The sequence below is a fragment of the Elaeis guineensis genome, chromosome 2, assembly GCF_000442705.2.
Source record: "Elaeis guineensis isolate ETL-2024a chromosome 2, EG11, whole genome shotgun sequence".
NCBI lineage: Eukaryota > Viridiplantae > Streptophyta > Magnoliopsida > Arecales > Arecaceae > Elaeis > Elaeis guineensis.
In genome coordinates, this window is record NC_025994.2 from 121,616,777 (window position 1) to 121,633,276 (window position 16,500).

At 35.1% G+C, this 16,500-nt stretch overlaps 1 protein-coding gene across 1 annotated transcript; it reads right to left on the bottom strand.

Annotated features, from left to right (window-relative positions):
• Positions 1-15,471: 15,471 nt before the first annotated feature.
• Positions 15,472-16,288, bottom strand: LOC105038439 (signaling peptide TAXIMIN 1). The gene is made up of 2 exons (XM_019849861.3): positions 15,935-16,288; positions 15,472-15,790 (listed from the first exon to the last, which is right to left on the bottom strand). The coding sequence occupies exons 1-2, from the start codon at positions 16,045-16,047 to the stop codon at positions 15,667-15,669; spliced, it is 237 nt and encodes a 78-aa protein (XP_019705420.1). The 5' UTR covers positions 16,048-16,288; the 3' UTR covers positions 15,472-15,666.
• Positions 16,289-16,500: the final 212 nt, after the last annotated feature.

Below are 16,500 nucleotides of genomic sequence, written 5' to 3' on the forward strand. Positions count from 1 at the left end.
ATCTTAAAAAGAAAATATAAAAATCAAATAGGGATTGCATTTCTCGTATTAATGATTTTCGTTAGTTTCATAACTTAAATAATAAAAATAAAAAATAAAATGCATGCTCAAGAGAGATCTTTCATGACCATCTATTTTCTCTTTTTTTCTCATCAAGTCTTTCCATCCATTATCTTCCTCATCAAGCTATTTCTCCTATCCGTAATATTTTCCTCCCGAGTCTCTTTCTCCTCTTTCAAATCTCATGCGCCATCTCTCCTATCCATGAGATCTTCCTCGAGTCCCTTTCTCCTCTTTCAATTTTTTTTTTTTAAGATCTTTACGTCTAAAGTTTATAGAAACTGTGTATTTTTTTATCTAAAGATGTATATTGAGATGTCAGATGAATATTTTGCTAGATATATATTAACTAACCATATATTGTATACTAATAAATACTAAGTTCAGTAAACTATATACAATTTATCTGTAGATGCATATTGGATCGTTGTTGGATGTGTATCAAAAAATTTACAGTATGTATCAATAAATCGTCTAGTGTGTATCATTTAATCATGTGTACTGATGAGTGCTATATTATAAAAATTATATATTATTTTATCTAGAAATATGTATTGGGATGTCGAATAAATAATTTGATAAGTATGTATTAATTGATTATAGATTATGTAGTAATGAATACTAAGTTTGGTAAATTATGTATCAATTTATCTGTAGGTGTGTATTGAATTGTTACTGTGTGTGTATAAAAAAAAGCTTACGGTATGTATTATCTGACTATATACTATATATTAGTGAACTCCATATTCTAAAAATTATGTATCAATTTATTTATAAATATATATTAATTTATTCAATAATTAATTTATTCAGTATGTATTATATGGTCATGTAGTATGTATTGTTAAAAAATATATATTGAAAATAAGAAAGAATGAGAATACCTTAATCATAGAACTAATAACTTTATTAATAAAAAAATTATTTTTAAATTTATTTTTTAAGATTGATATTTAGCAAAGCCCACCCTATTTGATATTTTATAGTGCTCGCCATATGATTTTTGTTCGATGAGCTATGCTTTGCATTTTGATTGCATAAGAGTTTGTACTTTTTTTTAATTATATTGTGGGGAGGTTAGAATACTAATTATTTTTGAATAAAACTTCTATAGTCGGGTCAATCACGGAAAAAATTATGATCGGACATGCTTCAGAAACATTTATCGAAAAATGAATGGCCGTATGTGCGTTAAAATACTAAGAAAAAAAGAATGGATAAATCTTAGGAGTATTTGAACAGTTTAGATAAATATTATATAATTATTTTTTTTTATGGATATTCTAATATATGTATATGATAGACGATGATGATTTGATTATAATTTTTTTTATGATTGATTTGATTATAAAAAAAAAATTTATTATTTTTGTTCTAAGAATGGGTTTGTGGCTTGGGTTGGTACTGGTCTTTTTGGAAGGAAAACGCTTTGTTGACCGAGTTCTGGAGGGTGAAGCGGGTGGAGATGTCGGGGATTGACCAACCAGCTCTAGAATTCTATTTTCTGGAGGGGGCGAATAATAGCTACACAAGAATAGTCGCGCCGCCCGATAGCCATGTCAAAAGGCGGGATTTGAGAAGAAGGGTCAAATACGGGATGCTCAGCCTCTGATTTGTAATTGAGCCCGCTTCTAGCAGATGGTGGGAAATCTATGGTTTCTCCTTACAGAACTTAGGCAGGCAAATTATTTGATTGATGGATGGAAGGTAAAATATTAAGACTAAAGCATCTGACGTGACGTATTGAGACTACAAGATCTATTATTGAGCATGATTTATTTTAAAATAAATTTCATTTTTTGAAGACCCCCGGCCACCTAATAATTAAGACTAAAGCCTAGTTAATTACACTTTTAGGTTCGCTTGCATCATCTGCTTGCTAAAACGTCTAAGTGTTGATGTATAGAGCCACCAAGATTTTTTATATCATCACAATTGTATACAATATATATTTGTTCTTACCTCTGTAACTGTCACATGCTAGAGTGAAATGCATACCCTGGATAGAACAAACCAAGCGTATAAATCGGAAAACCATGTTACCATGCTAAATGTTAGCAATTGTAAGTGCTTCATGTGAGCTAGAATCTTATGAGCATATTCTATAATTTTATATCTAAAACAATTCAGTATGATACCTAACATGGTTCCGTTGAGATCCTCCAATCGAAAATGAGCATATCATAGGCCTATTTTCCATGTAGCAGAAACGTAGTCTCGGTTACGACATCAAATTTGATACATGGCAAACTTTGAGATGCATCTCGGAACCATTTGAAATGCCAACACAGTTTGGGCTGAATGTAATACCCGGCTCATTTGGGCCTTAAACCCAACCCAAAGGCCCACAAAGCCTAACAAAAAAAAAATGAAGAAGACTCTCGAGAGTCTTCTTCTTCCTCCCGACTGACTCTTAATTGAAGTCAAAAAACATCCCGAAGAGGAGTCAAACTTCTTCCCTCCAACCTTATTTAAAGGGGAGACTTTTCTCTCTCCCCCCACCAAAGAAACCAGGAGCCAAAACGGTGAGGATTGTCGAAAATCGCTCGCGGAAGCCGTCACCGTGCTCACCTAGATTTCTCGTCGGAGAGATCACCGGAGCTCGAGGTAAGCACCGGCTTCTCTTCCTCTTTTTTCCTCCTTCCTTTCCTTGCCTGTGTGCACGATCGCCGGCGACCGGAGTCGCCGGATTTTGCTTGGGAGGACAACCCCTATTACGTCCCTTTTTTTCTTGATTTTCCGACACCAGTGGTCATCATCGACCGTCGGCTTTGGTCCATCCGGGCTACGGATGGGTTGTCCTCCTATCATCGGCCATCGTAGTGCCGGTTGCGGCCCTGATCGGCCAGTCAAAAGGGAGGACCACACGGTCCCCTGTTTCGTCCAAAAGAAACCATGAGAAGAAAAAAAGAAAAAAAAAGAGAGAAAATTTTCTCTCTCCCTCTTCTCTCTCTTCCTTCAGTCTAAATCTTTACTTTCTCTCTCTAGAATATTGAATTTTCTCTCTCTACTTTCTCTCTCTAGATTTTTCTCTCTCTTGATGGATTTCTCTCTCCAAAGTTATCCTTCTAAGATTAGCATAGTGAAAGGCTTCATTTTGATGATTTTGATCGAGTTTAGTGAAGAGTCTGATCCCAAGTGGAGTTTTGATTTAAGATTTATTTAGATTTAATTTTGAATTAAAATTAATATAAAAATATAATTTTTAATAATAGGTACTGAAGAATCTCTTAAAAGTTAATCGATCTGTTCGTTCAGTGGTCAGTAAAAGATAAGTAATGAATCATCTTCTCAAGATATTTCATATTTATTCTGAAAATAAATAATTATTTTTTAAAATTATATATGATTTATAAAATTATGTTTTGAAAGAAAAGTGCTTTTGAAACATTATGGTTCATCAATTATGCATATGTTCAGTGAGAATTATGATATGTTATAATACAAAAATATTTTGATACAGAATGGATTTATGCTCTCAGCTTAACTATATTTCAGTGGGTCCCGTCAATGAAAATCATACGTTGGTATTCAGTGGACCCTGTTAGTGGGATTTGTGCGTTGGTATTTAGTAGACCCTACCAGTAGGGGTTATGTGCTAGTATTTAGTGGACCCTGCCAGTAGGGGTTGTGCGCTGGTATTCAGTTGACCCCATCAATGAGGATTAAACGTTGGTCATAGTCGAAGCTGTTGAGTTATAAGTATTTTGATTCGAATCGATTTTATGATTATATTATTTGTAAATATTTGAAAAGATTGGATTTGCATTAAATTAGCATAAAATATATTTTTATGTTTATTCACAGCATTGTTCTTGAAAATTATATAAATATCTGACATATCTAGTTGAGATATTTGTTACTATTGGACTGTCTAGCTCATTACCTTTCTTTTTATTTTTCAGATTCAGATAATTAATTTTAAGCATGGGTAATAATATTGGGACAGAGCTTTTAGAAGCGAGATTTAGCATTGTTAACTTTATTGAAGTTAGATCTATTTTTAATAGAACTTTATTGGACGTAAGATATTTGATTTAGTTATTTGAATTAAAGTTGAATAATAATTAGTTGAATTTTATTCATCTGTGATGCATTGATATTGTGATGAGATGCCTTGCATGCTTTTTGTGGGGCTTCGGAACAAGAATATATGCGTGCGCGATCTGGTCTCCGGAGAAGAAAACGGAGGTCTACGAGGAGAAAGCTTAAAACCGTGGGCGACTGCGGCCTTTTGTGGCAGTTTTGATTTTAGGAGTTTACGTTAGCGCATATTCGGTGTTATCCATAGAGGATGTATAGTATTCAATGGAACTACATTGGGTTTGTTTGTGAGAGATGATGAGGATGGATAAGTGATACTTTGAATTTGTACTCTCTTTTTTTTTTTTTTTTGGATTGTAGTAGGGCTCGGGCTGTGTCTTTCGTGCCTAAAAAATTATTGATCTTTTTTTTATAAATATAAATTTTTTTGCTCATTTTTGTATCATCTTTAAAGCATTATAAAAATCTTCCTTCTACCTATAGATCACAAAACTAACATCATATTTTGAAAGTTGTGCAAAATATAATCGGACAATTCATATTGCAAAAAAAGACCAATCATTCTCTCGTACAAAAGATATAATCTAGCTTTGTTGTAGAGTGAGGGTTGAATACTAATTATTTTAGTTCTAAGAATGAGTTTATGGGATGGATTGGTGCTGGGCTTTATGAAAGAATGAATGAGTTGGAAAAAAAATTATATGGGGCAAGTAATATAGGCCATCATGTGGGATGAATACTAAAGCCATCATATGGGGTGGGCCCAATTTCATACCTTTTTTTTTTTGCAACTTAAAAAAAATATAAAAATCAAATAGGGATTGCATTTCTCATATTAACGATGCCCGTTAGTTTCATAACTTAAATAATAAAAAAAGTAAAATGCATGCTTAAGAGAGATCCTTCGTGACCATCTATTTTTTTCTTTTTTCCTCGTCAAGTCTTTCTATCCATTCTCTTCCTCATCAAACTATTTCTCCTATCCGTAACATTTTCCTCTCAAGTCTCTTTCTCCTTTTTCAAATCTCATGCGTCATCTCTCCTATCCATGAGGTCTTCCTCAAGTCTCTTTCTCCTATTCCAAATCTCTTTTTTTTAAGATCTTTGCATCTAAAAGTTTATAGAAATGTGTATCTTTTTATCTAGAGATGTATATTGTGATGTCGGATGAATATTTTATTAGATATATATTAACTAACCATATACTGTATACTAATAAATACTAAGTTCGGTAAACTATATACAATTTATCTATAGGTACATATTGGATCGTTGTTGGATATGTATCAAAAAATTTACAATATGTATCAATAAATCGTCTAGTGTGTATCATTTAATCATGTGTACTGATGAGTGCTATGTTCTGAAAATTATATATCATTTTACCTAAAAATATATATTAGGATGTCAGATAAATAATATGATAAGTATGTATTAATTGATTATATATTATGTAGTAATGAATACTAAGTTTGGTAAATTATGTATCAATTTATCTGTAGATGTGTATTGAATCATTGCTGCGTGTGTATAAAAAAAGCTTACGATATGTATCATCTGACTATATACTATATATTAATGAACTTCATATTCTGAAAATTATGTACCAATTTATTTGTAAATATATATTGACTTATTCGATGATTAATTTATTCAGTATGTATCATATGGTCATGCAGTACGTAATGTTAAAAAGTATATATTGAAAACAAGAAAGAATGAGAATACCTTAATCATAGAACTAATAATTTTATTAATAAAAAAAATTATTTTTAAATTAATTTTTTAAAATTGATATTTAGCAAATTATAAAGCCCACCCTATTTCATATTTTATAGTGCTCGCCCATATGATTTTTGTACGATGAGCTGTGCTTTGCATTTTGATTGCATAAGAGTTTATATTTTTCTTTAATTATATTGTGGGGGATTAGAATATTAATTATTTTTGAATAAAATTTTTATAGTTAGATCAACTATGGAAGAAATTATGATCGGACATACTTTGGGACATCTATCAAAAAATGGATGGTCGCGTGTGCGTTAAAATATTAAGAAAAGAAGAATGGATAAATTTTAAGAGTATTTGAACAGTTTAAATAAACATTACATAACCGTCTCTTTTTTTATAGATGATCTAATATATGTATATGGTAGACGATGATGATCTGATTATAATTTTTTTTATGATTGATTCGACTATAAATTTTTTTTTTATTATTTTTGTTCTTAAAATGGGTTTATGGTTGGGTTGGTACTGGCCTTTTTGGAAGGAAAACGCTTTGTTGACCGAGTTCTGGAGGGTGAAGTGGGTGGAGATGTCGGGGATTGACCAACCAGCTCTAGAATTGTATTCCCTGGAGGGGGCGAATGGTAGCTACGCAAGAATAGTCGCGCCGCCCGATAGCCATGTCAAAAGGCGAGATTTGAGAAGAAGGGTCAAATACGGGATGCTCAGCCTCTGATTTGAAATTGAGCCCGCTTCTAGCGGATGGTGGGAAATCTATGGTTTCTCCTTACAGAACTTAGGCAGGCAAATTATTTGATTGATGGATGGAAGGTAAAATATTAAGACTAAAGCATCTGACGTGACGTATTGAGACTACAAGATCTATTATTGAGCATGATTTATTTTAAAATAAATTTCATTTTTTGAAGACCCCCACCCACCTAATAATTAAGACTATTGCCTAGTTAATTACACTTTAAGGTTCGCTTGCATCATCTGCTTGCTAAAACGTCTAATGTTGATGTATAGAGCCACCAAGATTTTTTATATCATCACAATTATATACAATATATATTTGTTCTTACCTCTGTAACCGTCGCATGCTAGAGTGAAATGCATACCCTGGATAGAACAAACCAAGCGTATAATTCGGAAAACCATGTTACCATGCTAAATGTTAGCAATTGTAAGTGCTTCATGTGAGCTAGAATCTTATGAGCATATTCTATAATTTTATATCTAAAACAATTCAGTATGATACCTAACATGGTTCCCTTGAGATCCTCCAATCGGAAATGAGCATATCATAGGCCTATTTTCCATGTAGCACAAACGTAGTCTCCGTTACGACATCAAATTTGATACATGGCAAACTTTAAGATGCACCTTGGAACCATTTGAAATGCCAACACAGCTTGGGCTGAATGTAATACCTGTTCCATTTGGGCCTTAAACCCAGCCCAAAGGCCCACAAAGCCCAACAAAAAAAAAAAAAAAAAAGACTTCCGAGAGTCTTCTTTTTCCTCTCGATCGGCTCCTAATCGGAGTCGAAAAATATCCCACGGAGGAGTCAAACTCCTCCCCTCCAATCCTATTTAAAGGGGAGACTCTTCTCTCTCCCCCCACGAAAGAAATCAGGAGCCAAAATGGAGAGGATTGCCAAAAATTGCTCGCGGAAGCCATCACCGTGCTCACCTCGATTTCTCGCCGGAGAGGTCATCGGAGCTCGAGGTAAGCCCCGATTTCTCTTTCTTTTTTCTCTCCCTTCCTTCCCTTGCCTGTGTGCATGATCGCCAGTGATCAGAATCACCGGATTTTGCTTGGGAAGACAACCCCTGTTCCGTCCCTTTTTTTCTTAGTTTTCTGGCACCGGTGGTCACCATCGACCGTCAGCTTTGGTCCATCTGGGCCACGGGTGGGTTGTCTTCCTACCGCTGGCCACCATCGTGTCGGCTGCAGTCCTGATCGGTCGGTCAAAATGGGGGACCACACGGTCCCCTATTTCGCCCAAAAGAAACCACAGGAAGAAAAAAGAAAAAGAAAAAGAGAGAGGATTTTCTCTCTCCTCTCTCTTTTCCTTCAGTCTGAATCTTTACTTTCTCTCTATGAAATATTGAACTTTTTCTCTCTACTTTCTCTCTCTAAATTTTTTTCTCTCTAAATTGTTTCTCTCTCTTGATCGATTTCTCTCTCCAAAATTATCCTTCTAAGATTAGCTTAGTGAAAGGCTTCATTTTGATGATTTTGATCGAGTTTAGTAAAGAATCTGATCCCAAGTGAAATTTTGATTTAGAATTTATTTAGATTTAATTTTAAATTAAAATTAATATAAAAATATAATTTTGAATAATAACACTAAAAAATCTTCTAAAAGTTAATCGATCTGTTCATTCAGTAGTCTGTGAAAGATAAGTAATGAATCATCTTTTTAAGATATTTCATATTTATTCTAAAAATAAATAATTATTCTTTAAAATTATGTATGATTTATGAAATTATATTTTAAAAAAAAATATTTTTGAAATATTATGGTTCATCGATTATGCATATGTTCAGTGAGAATTATGATATGTTATGATACAAAAGTATTTTGATACAGATTGGATTTACGCTCTCAGTTTAACTATGTTTCAGTGGGCTCCGCCAATGGAGATCATATGTTGGTATTCAGTGGATCCTGCCAGTGGAGGTTGTGCGCTGATATTTAGTAGATCCTGCTAGTGGGGGTTGTGCACTGATATTTAGTGAACCCTACTAATGGGGGTTGTATGTTGGTATTCAGTGGACCCCGTCAATGGGGGTTAAACATTGATCATAGTCGAGGCTGTTGAGTCATGAGTGTTTTGATTCGAATCATTTTTATTATTATATTATTTATGAATATTTGAAAAGATTGGATTTGCATAGAATTAGTATGAAATATATTTTTATGTTTATTCACAATATTATTCTTGAAAATTATATAAATATTTGAAATATCTAGTTGAGATATTTGTTACTTATTGGACTATCTAGCTCATTACCTTTCTTTTTATTTTTCAGATTCAGATAATTAATTGCAAGCATGGGTAATAATGTTGGAACAGAGCTTTTAGAGGCGAAATTTAGCATTATTAAGTTTATTGAAGTTAGATCTATCTTTAATGAAACTTTATTAGATGTAAGACATTTGATTTAGTTATTTGAATTAAAGTTGAATAATAATTATTTGAATTTTATTTCACTGTGATGCATTGATATCGTGATGAGATGTCTTGCATGCTTATGGAAAGAGTTCTTCATAAGTATGCGACGGTTGCTATGACCTTGGACTCGCGATCTCAAGTTGGGGGCGTGACAATTAATGTGGTATCAGAGCATAAATGGATAAACTATATAACATATAGAATCAGACATGAGTGTAGATAGGTAGACATTAGGGATATTGGGACAATGACTTATACCGATCATGATATAATTTAGAAACTTAAATAGACATATGTGTACTAGTGGACTGAATCAGAGTGCGCAAGGAAAGCATAGTGGTCTGAATCGTTCTCAAACTGGTCAGAACAGTAATTTGATTTGATAGATATTACGATAAAAGATTCGATTTTGAAATTAGAGGATGATATGATTTAACGTAAAGTAATCCGAATTTTTGAGGGCTTAAGGAGAAAAAAAATTTTTTTGAGGACGAAATTTATTTTTAGAGGGGAAGAATGTAATACCCGGCCCATTTGGACCTTAAATCCAGCCCAAAAGCCCACAAAGCCCAACAAAAAAAAATGAAGAAGGCTCCCGAGAGTCTTCTTCTTCCTTCTGACCGGCTCCTAATTGGAGTAGGAAAACATCCCGGGGAGGAGTCAAACTCTTCCCCTCCAACCCTATTTAAAGGAGAGACTCTTCTCTCTCCCTCCACTAAAGAAATCAGGAGCCAAAATGGTGAGGATTGTCGGAAATCGCTCGCAGAAGCCGTCATCGTGCTTGTCTCGATTTCTTGTCGGAGAGATCACCGGAGCTCGAGGTAAGCCCCGGCTTCTCTTCCTCTTTTCTCCCTCTTCCTTCCCTTGCCTGTGTGCACGATCGCTGGCGATCGGAATCGCTGGATTTTGCTTGGGAGGACAACCCCTGTTCCGTCCCTTTTTTTCTTGGTTTCCTGGCACCGGTGGTCACCGCCGACCGTCGGCTTTGGTCCATCCGGGCCACGGGTGGGTTGTCCTCCTATCGTCGACCACCGTCGTGCCGGTTGCGGCCCTGATCGGCCAGTCAAAAGGGGAGACCACACAGTCCCCTGTTTCGTCCAAAAGAATCCATGGGAAGAAAAAAAAAAGAAAAAGAAAAGAAAAAGAGAGAGAATTTTTTCTCTCCTCTCTCTCTCTCCCTCTTCTCTCTTCCTTCAATTTGAATCCTTACTTTCTCTGTCTAGAATATTGAACTTTCTCTCTCTATTTTCTCTCTCTAGATTTTTTCTCTAGATTGTTTCTCTCTCTTGATGGATTTCTCTCACCAAAGTTATCCTTCTAATATTAGTATAGTGAAAGGCTTCATTTTGATGATTTTGATCAAGTTTAGTGAAAAGTCTGATCCTAAGTGGGGTTTTAATTTAAGATTTGTTTAGATTTAATTTTAAATTAAAATTAATATAAAAATATAATTTTGAATAATAAGCACCGAAGAATCTCCTAAAGGTTAATCGATCTGTTCATTCAGTGGTCTGTGAAAAGTAAGTAATGAATTATCTTCTCAAGATATTTCATATTTATTCTGAAAATAAATAATTATTCTTTGAAATTATGCATGATTTATTAAATTATGTTTTGAAAGAAAAATACTTTTGAAATATTATGATTCATCGATTATGCATATGTTCAGTGAGAATTATGATATGTTATGATACAAAAATATTTTGATACAGATCGGATTTATATTCTCAGCCTAACTATGTTTCAGTGGACCTCGCCAATGGAGATCATACGTTAGTATTCAGTAGATCCTGTCAGTGGAGGTTGTGCGCTGGTATTTAGTGAACCCTGCTAGTGGGAGTTGTGCGCTGGTATTCAGTGGACCCTGCCAATGGAGGTTAAACATTGGTCATAGTCAAGGCTGTTGAGTTATGAGTGTTTGATTTGAATCGATTTTATGATTATATTATTTGTGAATATTTGAAAAGATTGGATTTGCATTGAATTAGCATGAAATATATTTTTATGTTTATTCACAGCATTGTTCTTGAAAATTATATAAATATCTGGAATATCTAGTTGAGATATTTATTACTTCTTGGGCCTCATTATCTTTTTTTTTTATTTTTCAAATTTAGATAATTAATTATGAGCGTGGGTAATAATGTTGGGACAGAGCTTTTAGAGGCAAGATTTAGCATTGTTAACTTTATTGAAGTTAGATCTATTTTTAATGAAACTTTATTGGATGTAAGATATTTGATTTAATTATTTGAATTAAAATTAAATAATAATTATTTGAATTTTATTTCACTATGATGCATTGATATCGTGATAAGATGTCTTGCATGCTTGTGGAGAGAGTTCTTCATAAGTATGCGACGGTTGTTACGACCTTGAACTCGCGATCTCAGGTCGAAGGCGTGACAGGATCAACTCAAACCCAACCCAACCTATACTCTAGATTGGGTTGGGCTTTTTCTTTAGGTTGGCTTCGGTGAACATCAATCAAGCAGAGGTTAGATCAGATTTAAGGTTCCAAGCTTGGGCAACCCAAACCTGTCTCAAATTTGATCAGCTCTCCTTCAACTCAATCTCTGTTTTTCTCTCAACCCAACCCAATTCAATAATAGTCTTTAATATATTTCATATAAACTATCTCTTCTATCGATCTAAACGAAAGTGTATTTACTATATTTTAAAACTTAAATTCCGAGTTAATGATGATAGACAAGATTCAAAGACCTATATGATATGTTAGCACAAGCATTGAATTTTTCTCAAGCATGTAGCAATATGTGAAAACGGATAGAACAAACTACATTATGACCAGGCCAGCACTATGTTATGACTCCATGAGTAGCAGTCAGTTATTTCTATGTCAAAGCGGATCATTGGCTCATATCTCCCATTAGGTGGTAAAAAGATCAGTAACTAGTTCACTAATTTGAAGACGGTCAAGAACGTTTAGTTTCAATCCAGGGATAGCTCAAGTGCGATATATTTAGGAAACCCCATGCTGCTAACTCCAAGCCGTACCTAAGCTTCAGCTGAGAACAAGAAGTTGTGCATGGCTGATGTCCTTGTCCTGACGGGGCTTGTAGAACAGGGAAAGTCCAACCAGTCAATGGACTTCGTGTTTCCAAATTAAGAAAGTTCTTGTCCGTTGTTCTTATTAACAACTCTACAAAGCAGTTTAACTGGAATGATGTACAACATAATCTTGGCAATTTACAATTCCAAATAAACCATTCTTATCTTCTATGGTATGCGTTATCCGAAAGCCCACCGGCCCGCAAGAGGACGAAGGATATGAGGTCGTCTTCACACATCCACTCAGAGAAAACACCCATAGACTAAATGGTCCCCATCTCCAAATGCAATTAGAAGAAGAAAAAATTTGCATAATTACAGAAAAGCTGACGCGGAAGGTGACGCAGAACATTGCTTGCAAGACAAAAACCTTAGCCGGGAAAGATGAAACGAAAAAGAAAATGTGGCGTGTAAGCTTGGTGGTCAGGTTATTGTTGACCGTATTTGTTCCACCATCATTGAAATATTCGTTTTAGAGAATCTTGCTAACTTCGGACGATATATACCAAAAGAATTGTAAAAACCTGGAAACGACGGAGCTGTAGTTCTCGATTGGAGCCCTAGAATACAACACGAGAATAAACTTTCTGTAGTGATCAGGTGGGTCTTCCCTTCTTCTGAACAGTTTTCCATGTGATGGGCACCAAATTAGATGCTTTTACTTTAAGAATTAATAAATTTTGTTTAACAAAATTAGCGGAAGAACTAATCACTGCCGTCCATGAGTTGTCTAGATCGGAGGTTGATCGGTCGAACATATGGGAGGAGATTATTGTAGCGGCATAATTTTAGTTTCACCATGAAGTGTAATGCCTCGTTACCATAGTTTCAACAGATCCATCAGAACACAATGGATGCACTGGCCTTTTTCATATGGTTACCAAGAGGAATTTGGTGGTGGGAATTTTACGATCAAAGATAATTGCATGAGATGGTCAACACTTAAGCTTTCTCGACAATCGAGTAGTCATGAAAGTGAGAGAATAATGCAACACTACTATGAAACTAATTCTCCCATTGCTAATATGTAACACTACTATATATCAAACTCATTCTCCCGTTTGCTAATGGTACGATATCCTCAATGTATTTTGTAATTATGGAAGGGAAACTTCTTAATATCATTTTTTCTAAGAGTCATGTGATTGGATTGGTCACCACATTCTCTTTCGAGAAGATCGGTTTTATATAAGATTTTTGTGAGGACTCATACCAACGTATATTTAATTCCAACATCGGTTATTCACTAAAAATTTTAGATAATCCAAATAAGATATTTTGACTAGTTTTTTTTTTATGAGATTCTAAATTATGACAAATGATATCAAAACGGACCTAGTCCGTAACTCATATGAATTAGAAAATATTACAGTATGGTTCATTGGGTTGACCACAAACCAACCATTGTATTTATAAATGAATATATGAATTTAGACTTTGAACTTAACGAGGATATCAGGACTTAAACGAAAGGAATATGTGAAAATTCATACGAATGTGTATTTAATCTTATATTGATTATTTATTAAAAAGATCTTGAATATTTATATAAGATCAAAAAGTCTAAATAATACCTTTCGACTAGTCCTTTTAGATAAGATTCTAACTTGTGATAATTTATGCGCACTATTTAAGCATCCTATTTGATTTCATGATGTTTTCTTTTCGATCATGCATGGCGATAATAATCGGTCAGCATTTCCAATGGCTCGTTAAGAAAAGGTGGATGTACCTAATTAAGCATATTCCTTGACTGAAAGTTAGGTGGCTTGGACTTCCGGTTTTTCAAAGAATAGGGACCTCATTGTCTCAATCCTCTCTCTAACAAAAGGAGATAAAAGTAGAGAACCAGAGATATGTCTTTCCCTTTTTTTTCACCCGCAAGTAGATTCCTTGGATCTACACGCCGGAGCACTTTGTTGTCTAGGGGCTGCAGCCTAAGTCGTTAGATTAGTATATCTGGAGAACAAAATTGCACTACTAACCTACAATCAATGGAAAATCAAAACTCTATAAGGCATGTGGGAATGGATTCTCTCACCATCAAGAAGCATTCAATCAAAACTCTACAAGGCATATGGGAAGAGATTCTATTTTCATAAAGAAGCATGATCCCTTCTTGGAGAAGACATGTTCCATTCAAGAGTTATTTTTTCCCCTTTAATATTTAGAATATAAAGTGGGAGAAGGGCCCAACCAATCTATTCAACGAACACAAAATTAAAAATATTTACAAAGAGGGATCCAAGAGAAGAGAATTAAAAAAAAAAAAAAAAAAAAAAAAAAAAAAAAAGCAAGGTTTTCGCGACTCTCTTCATATCCGGAATTAATTTTTTTTAAAAAAAAGGCTAGAATTAAAGTATCCGTTATCCAGATGCTGCGGCGACCACTCCTACTCAAAAAGCATTGGCATAGAATTACAAAGGACAGCTGTGTGGATGCCATTCTGGAGCACGTGTTTGTTAAACAGTTGGCGAAAGAAAATCCATCTAGTCATCAAGTACGTGGTTTTAAGTTGTACCAAATACCATGAATCCTTCCGCGGAATATATTTAGCGCCTAAATAATCAAGATTTGAAACGGAGCATGGGGAAAAGTTTAATTATGGTAATGTTCCTTTTTCTGCAAAACTCTTCTTCGTCATCCAAAAACTATGATGTCCTTTCTTACCGGCTAAGTAGACCGCTACCATTTAAAAATCGTAGCTACCTATAAGACGCCCCCTTTTAAGGGGAAAAAAGGAGAGAGAATATATATATATATATATATATATCATCAAACTGAGGGAAGAGAAAGAAAAGGATAAAAATTTGGGACACAGAAAAAATAAAATAAAATTCCTTTTTCTCTCTAAATATCTCCCCTTCCGGAGGAAATAGAAAAGATAATTTGGAGAGAAATCACTTCTCTCCATTTTTCTTCTCTTCTTTCCTAACTAGAGAATTAAAATTTCTCTTTTCCTATAGATTTGTTTTTTTATTTTATTTCCCTCGTTGTTCCAATTCTGTGAATCCAAACAGGTTGAAATTTTTTAGGTCACAGAGAGAAAAAAAAGAGAGAACTCTATATCAACCACCTAGCTCTTTTTTTTTTCTCTAATTCTCTTTAACCCTCTATTTTCTCCTCGCAGAAATTTTGTTGTCTGCTTTCGCTTCTTCCTCTCCAAATCTATCAATCCAAACGCGTTAAGTTGCTCCAAATGATAAACAGACATAGCCAATATACTGATCGCCATTCTCTATACCTTTTCCTCCTGGCTCCATCCTTGATGAACCCATGACACAGAAATGATGCAGACCAAATGAACCTCTAGCAGTAATTTACCACATCAACTAAAAATCCCTAGCATTAATCTCACCAAGAAGGGTGGAAATCTACGGAATCCAAGAAACCAACACTCAAAATATATAATCAATTTACAAGAAACAAGAGAGAATTATTTGGGGGGCAAATAATAGAAGGAAAAAAAATAAAAGAAAAGATCACATAACCGTAGCAGCATAAAAACCCCATCTGAAAGAAAACCCATCCCGCAGCAAGATAGAACAGGAGAACAAGAAGAAGATCGAAGCGGAGATCAACAGGGGATCTGAGAGGTGAACCACTCCATGACATGGAGAGGGGCTTTGATGAGCTCGATGGCCAGCTCCACCAGCACCGTCACGCACAGGCAGCACGGGCAGATGCACGACAGCAACAACCTAAGAATCCAAACAAAAAGAATATCCCTTCAATTTCTAACAAAAATCTTGCGCAAGATTTGGCTCATAATTCCTTCCAATTTATTTATCGTTAAAAAAAATTAGAGAAGAGAGAGGAAAGAGGGGGAGGAGGAGGACTCCTACCCGACGATCCAGATGACAACGCCGACAATGGAGACGAGGAGAGAAAGGAGGGCGAAGGGGAGGCCCAGCAGCCACCCCAGCGGACGGCACTCGCAATCGCAATCGCAACACATCTTCTTCTTCCTCTCTCTGGCTTCTCAATCTTCTTCTTCTACGATGTTTGATTCACCGAGATGGGATTGGATTGGGACTCTTCTTCGGTGGCGGAGAACAGGAAGAAGAACACGTTTTTCTGGGCTTTAAGAAAAGATTAACGAGACAAAGAAGGAAGGGAAGCGAGGAGATGTTTCTTGGGGGGGTTTTCTTAAGGTAAAAACCCAAGGAGAGAGAGTGGTAGGGCTCTTATCGGAAGTTTCTGGCTAAGCAAGGCGGAGATGGAAGGTAAGGACTGAAGAGAGAGAAGGTTTGTGATGAGGTCAACGAAGGGACGGATTTGGTGACGCAAATCATAAATCTGGATTTAATTGATTGGTTTGCGAGTAATTAAAGTCCCATCAAGAAATGTGTCAATCCACTCAACGTCTCCATTACCAGCGAAACGATAAACAAAGATTTATTTATTTATA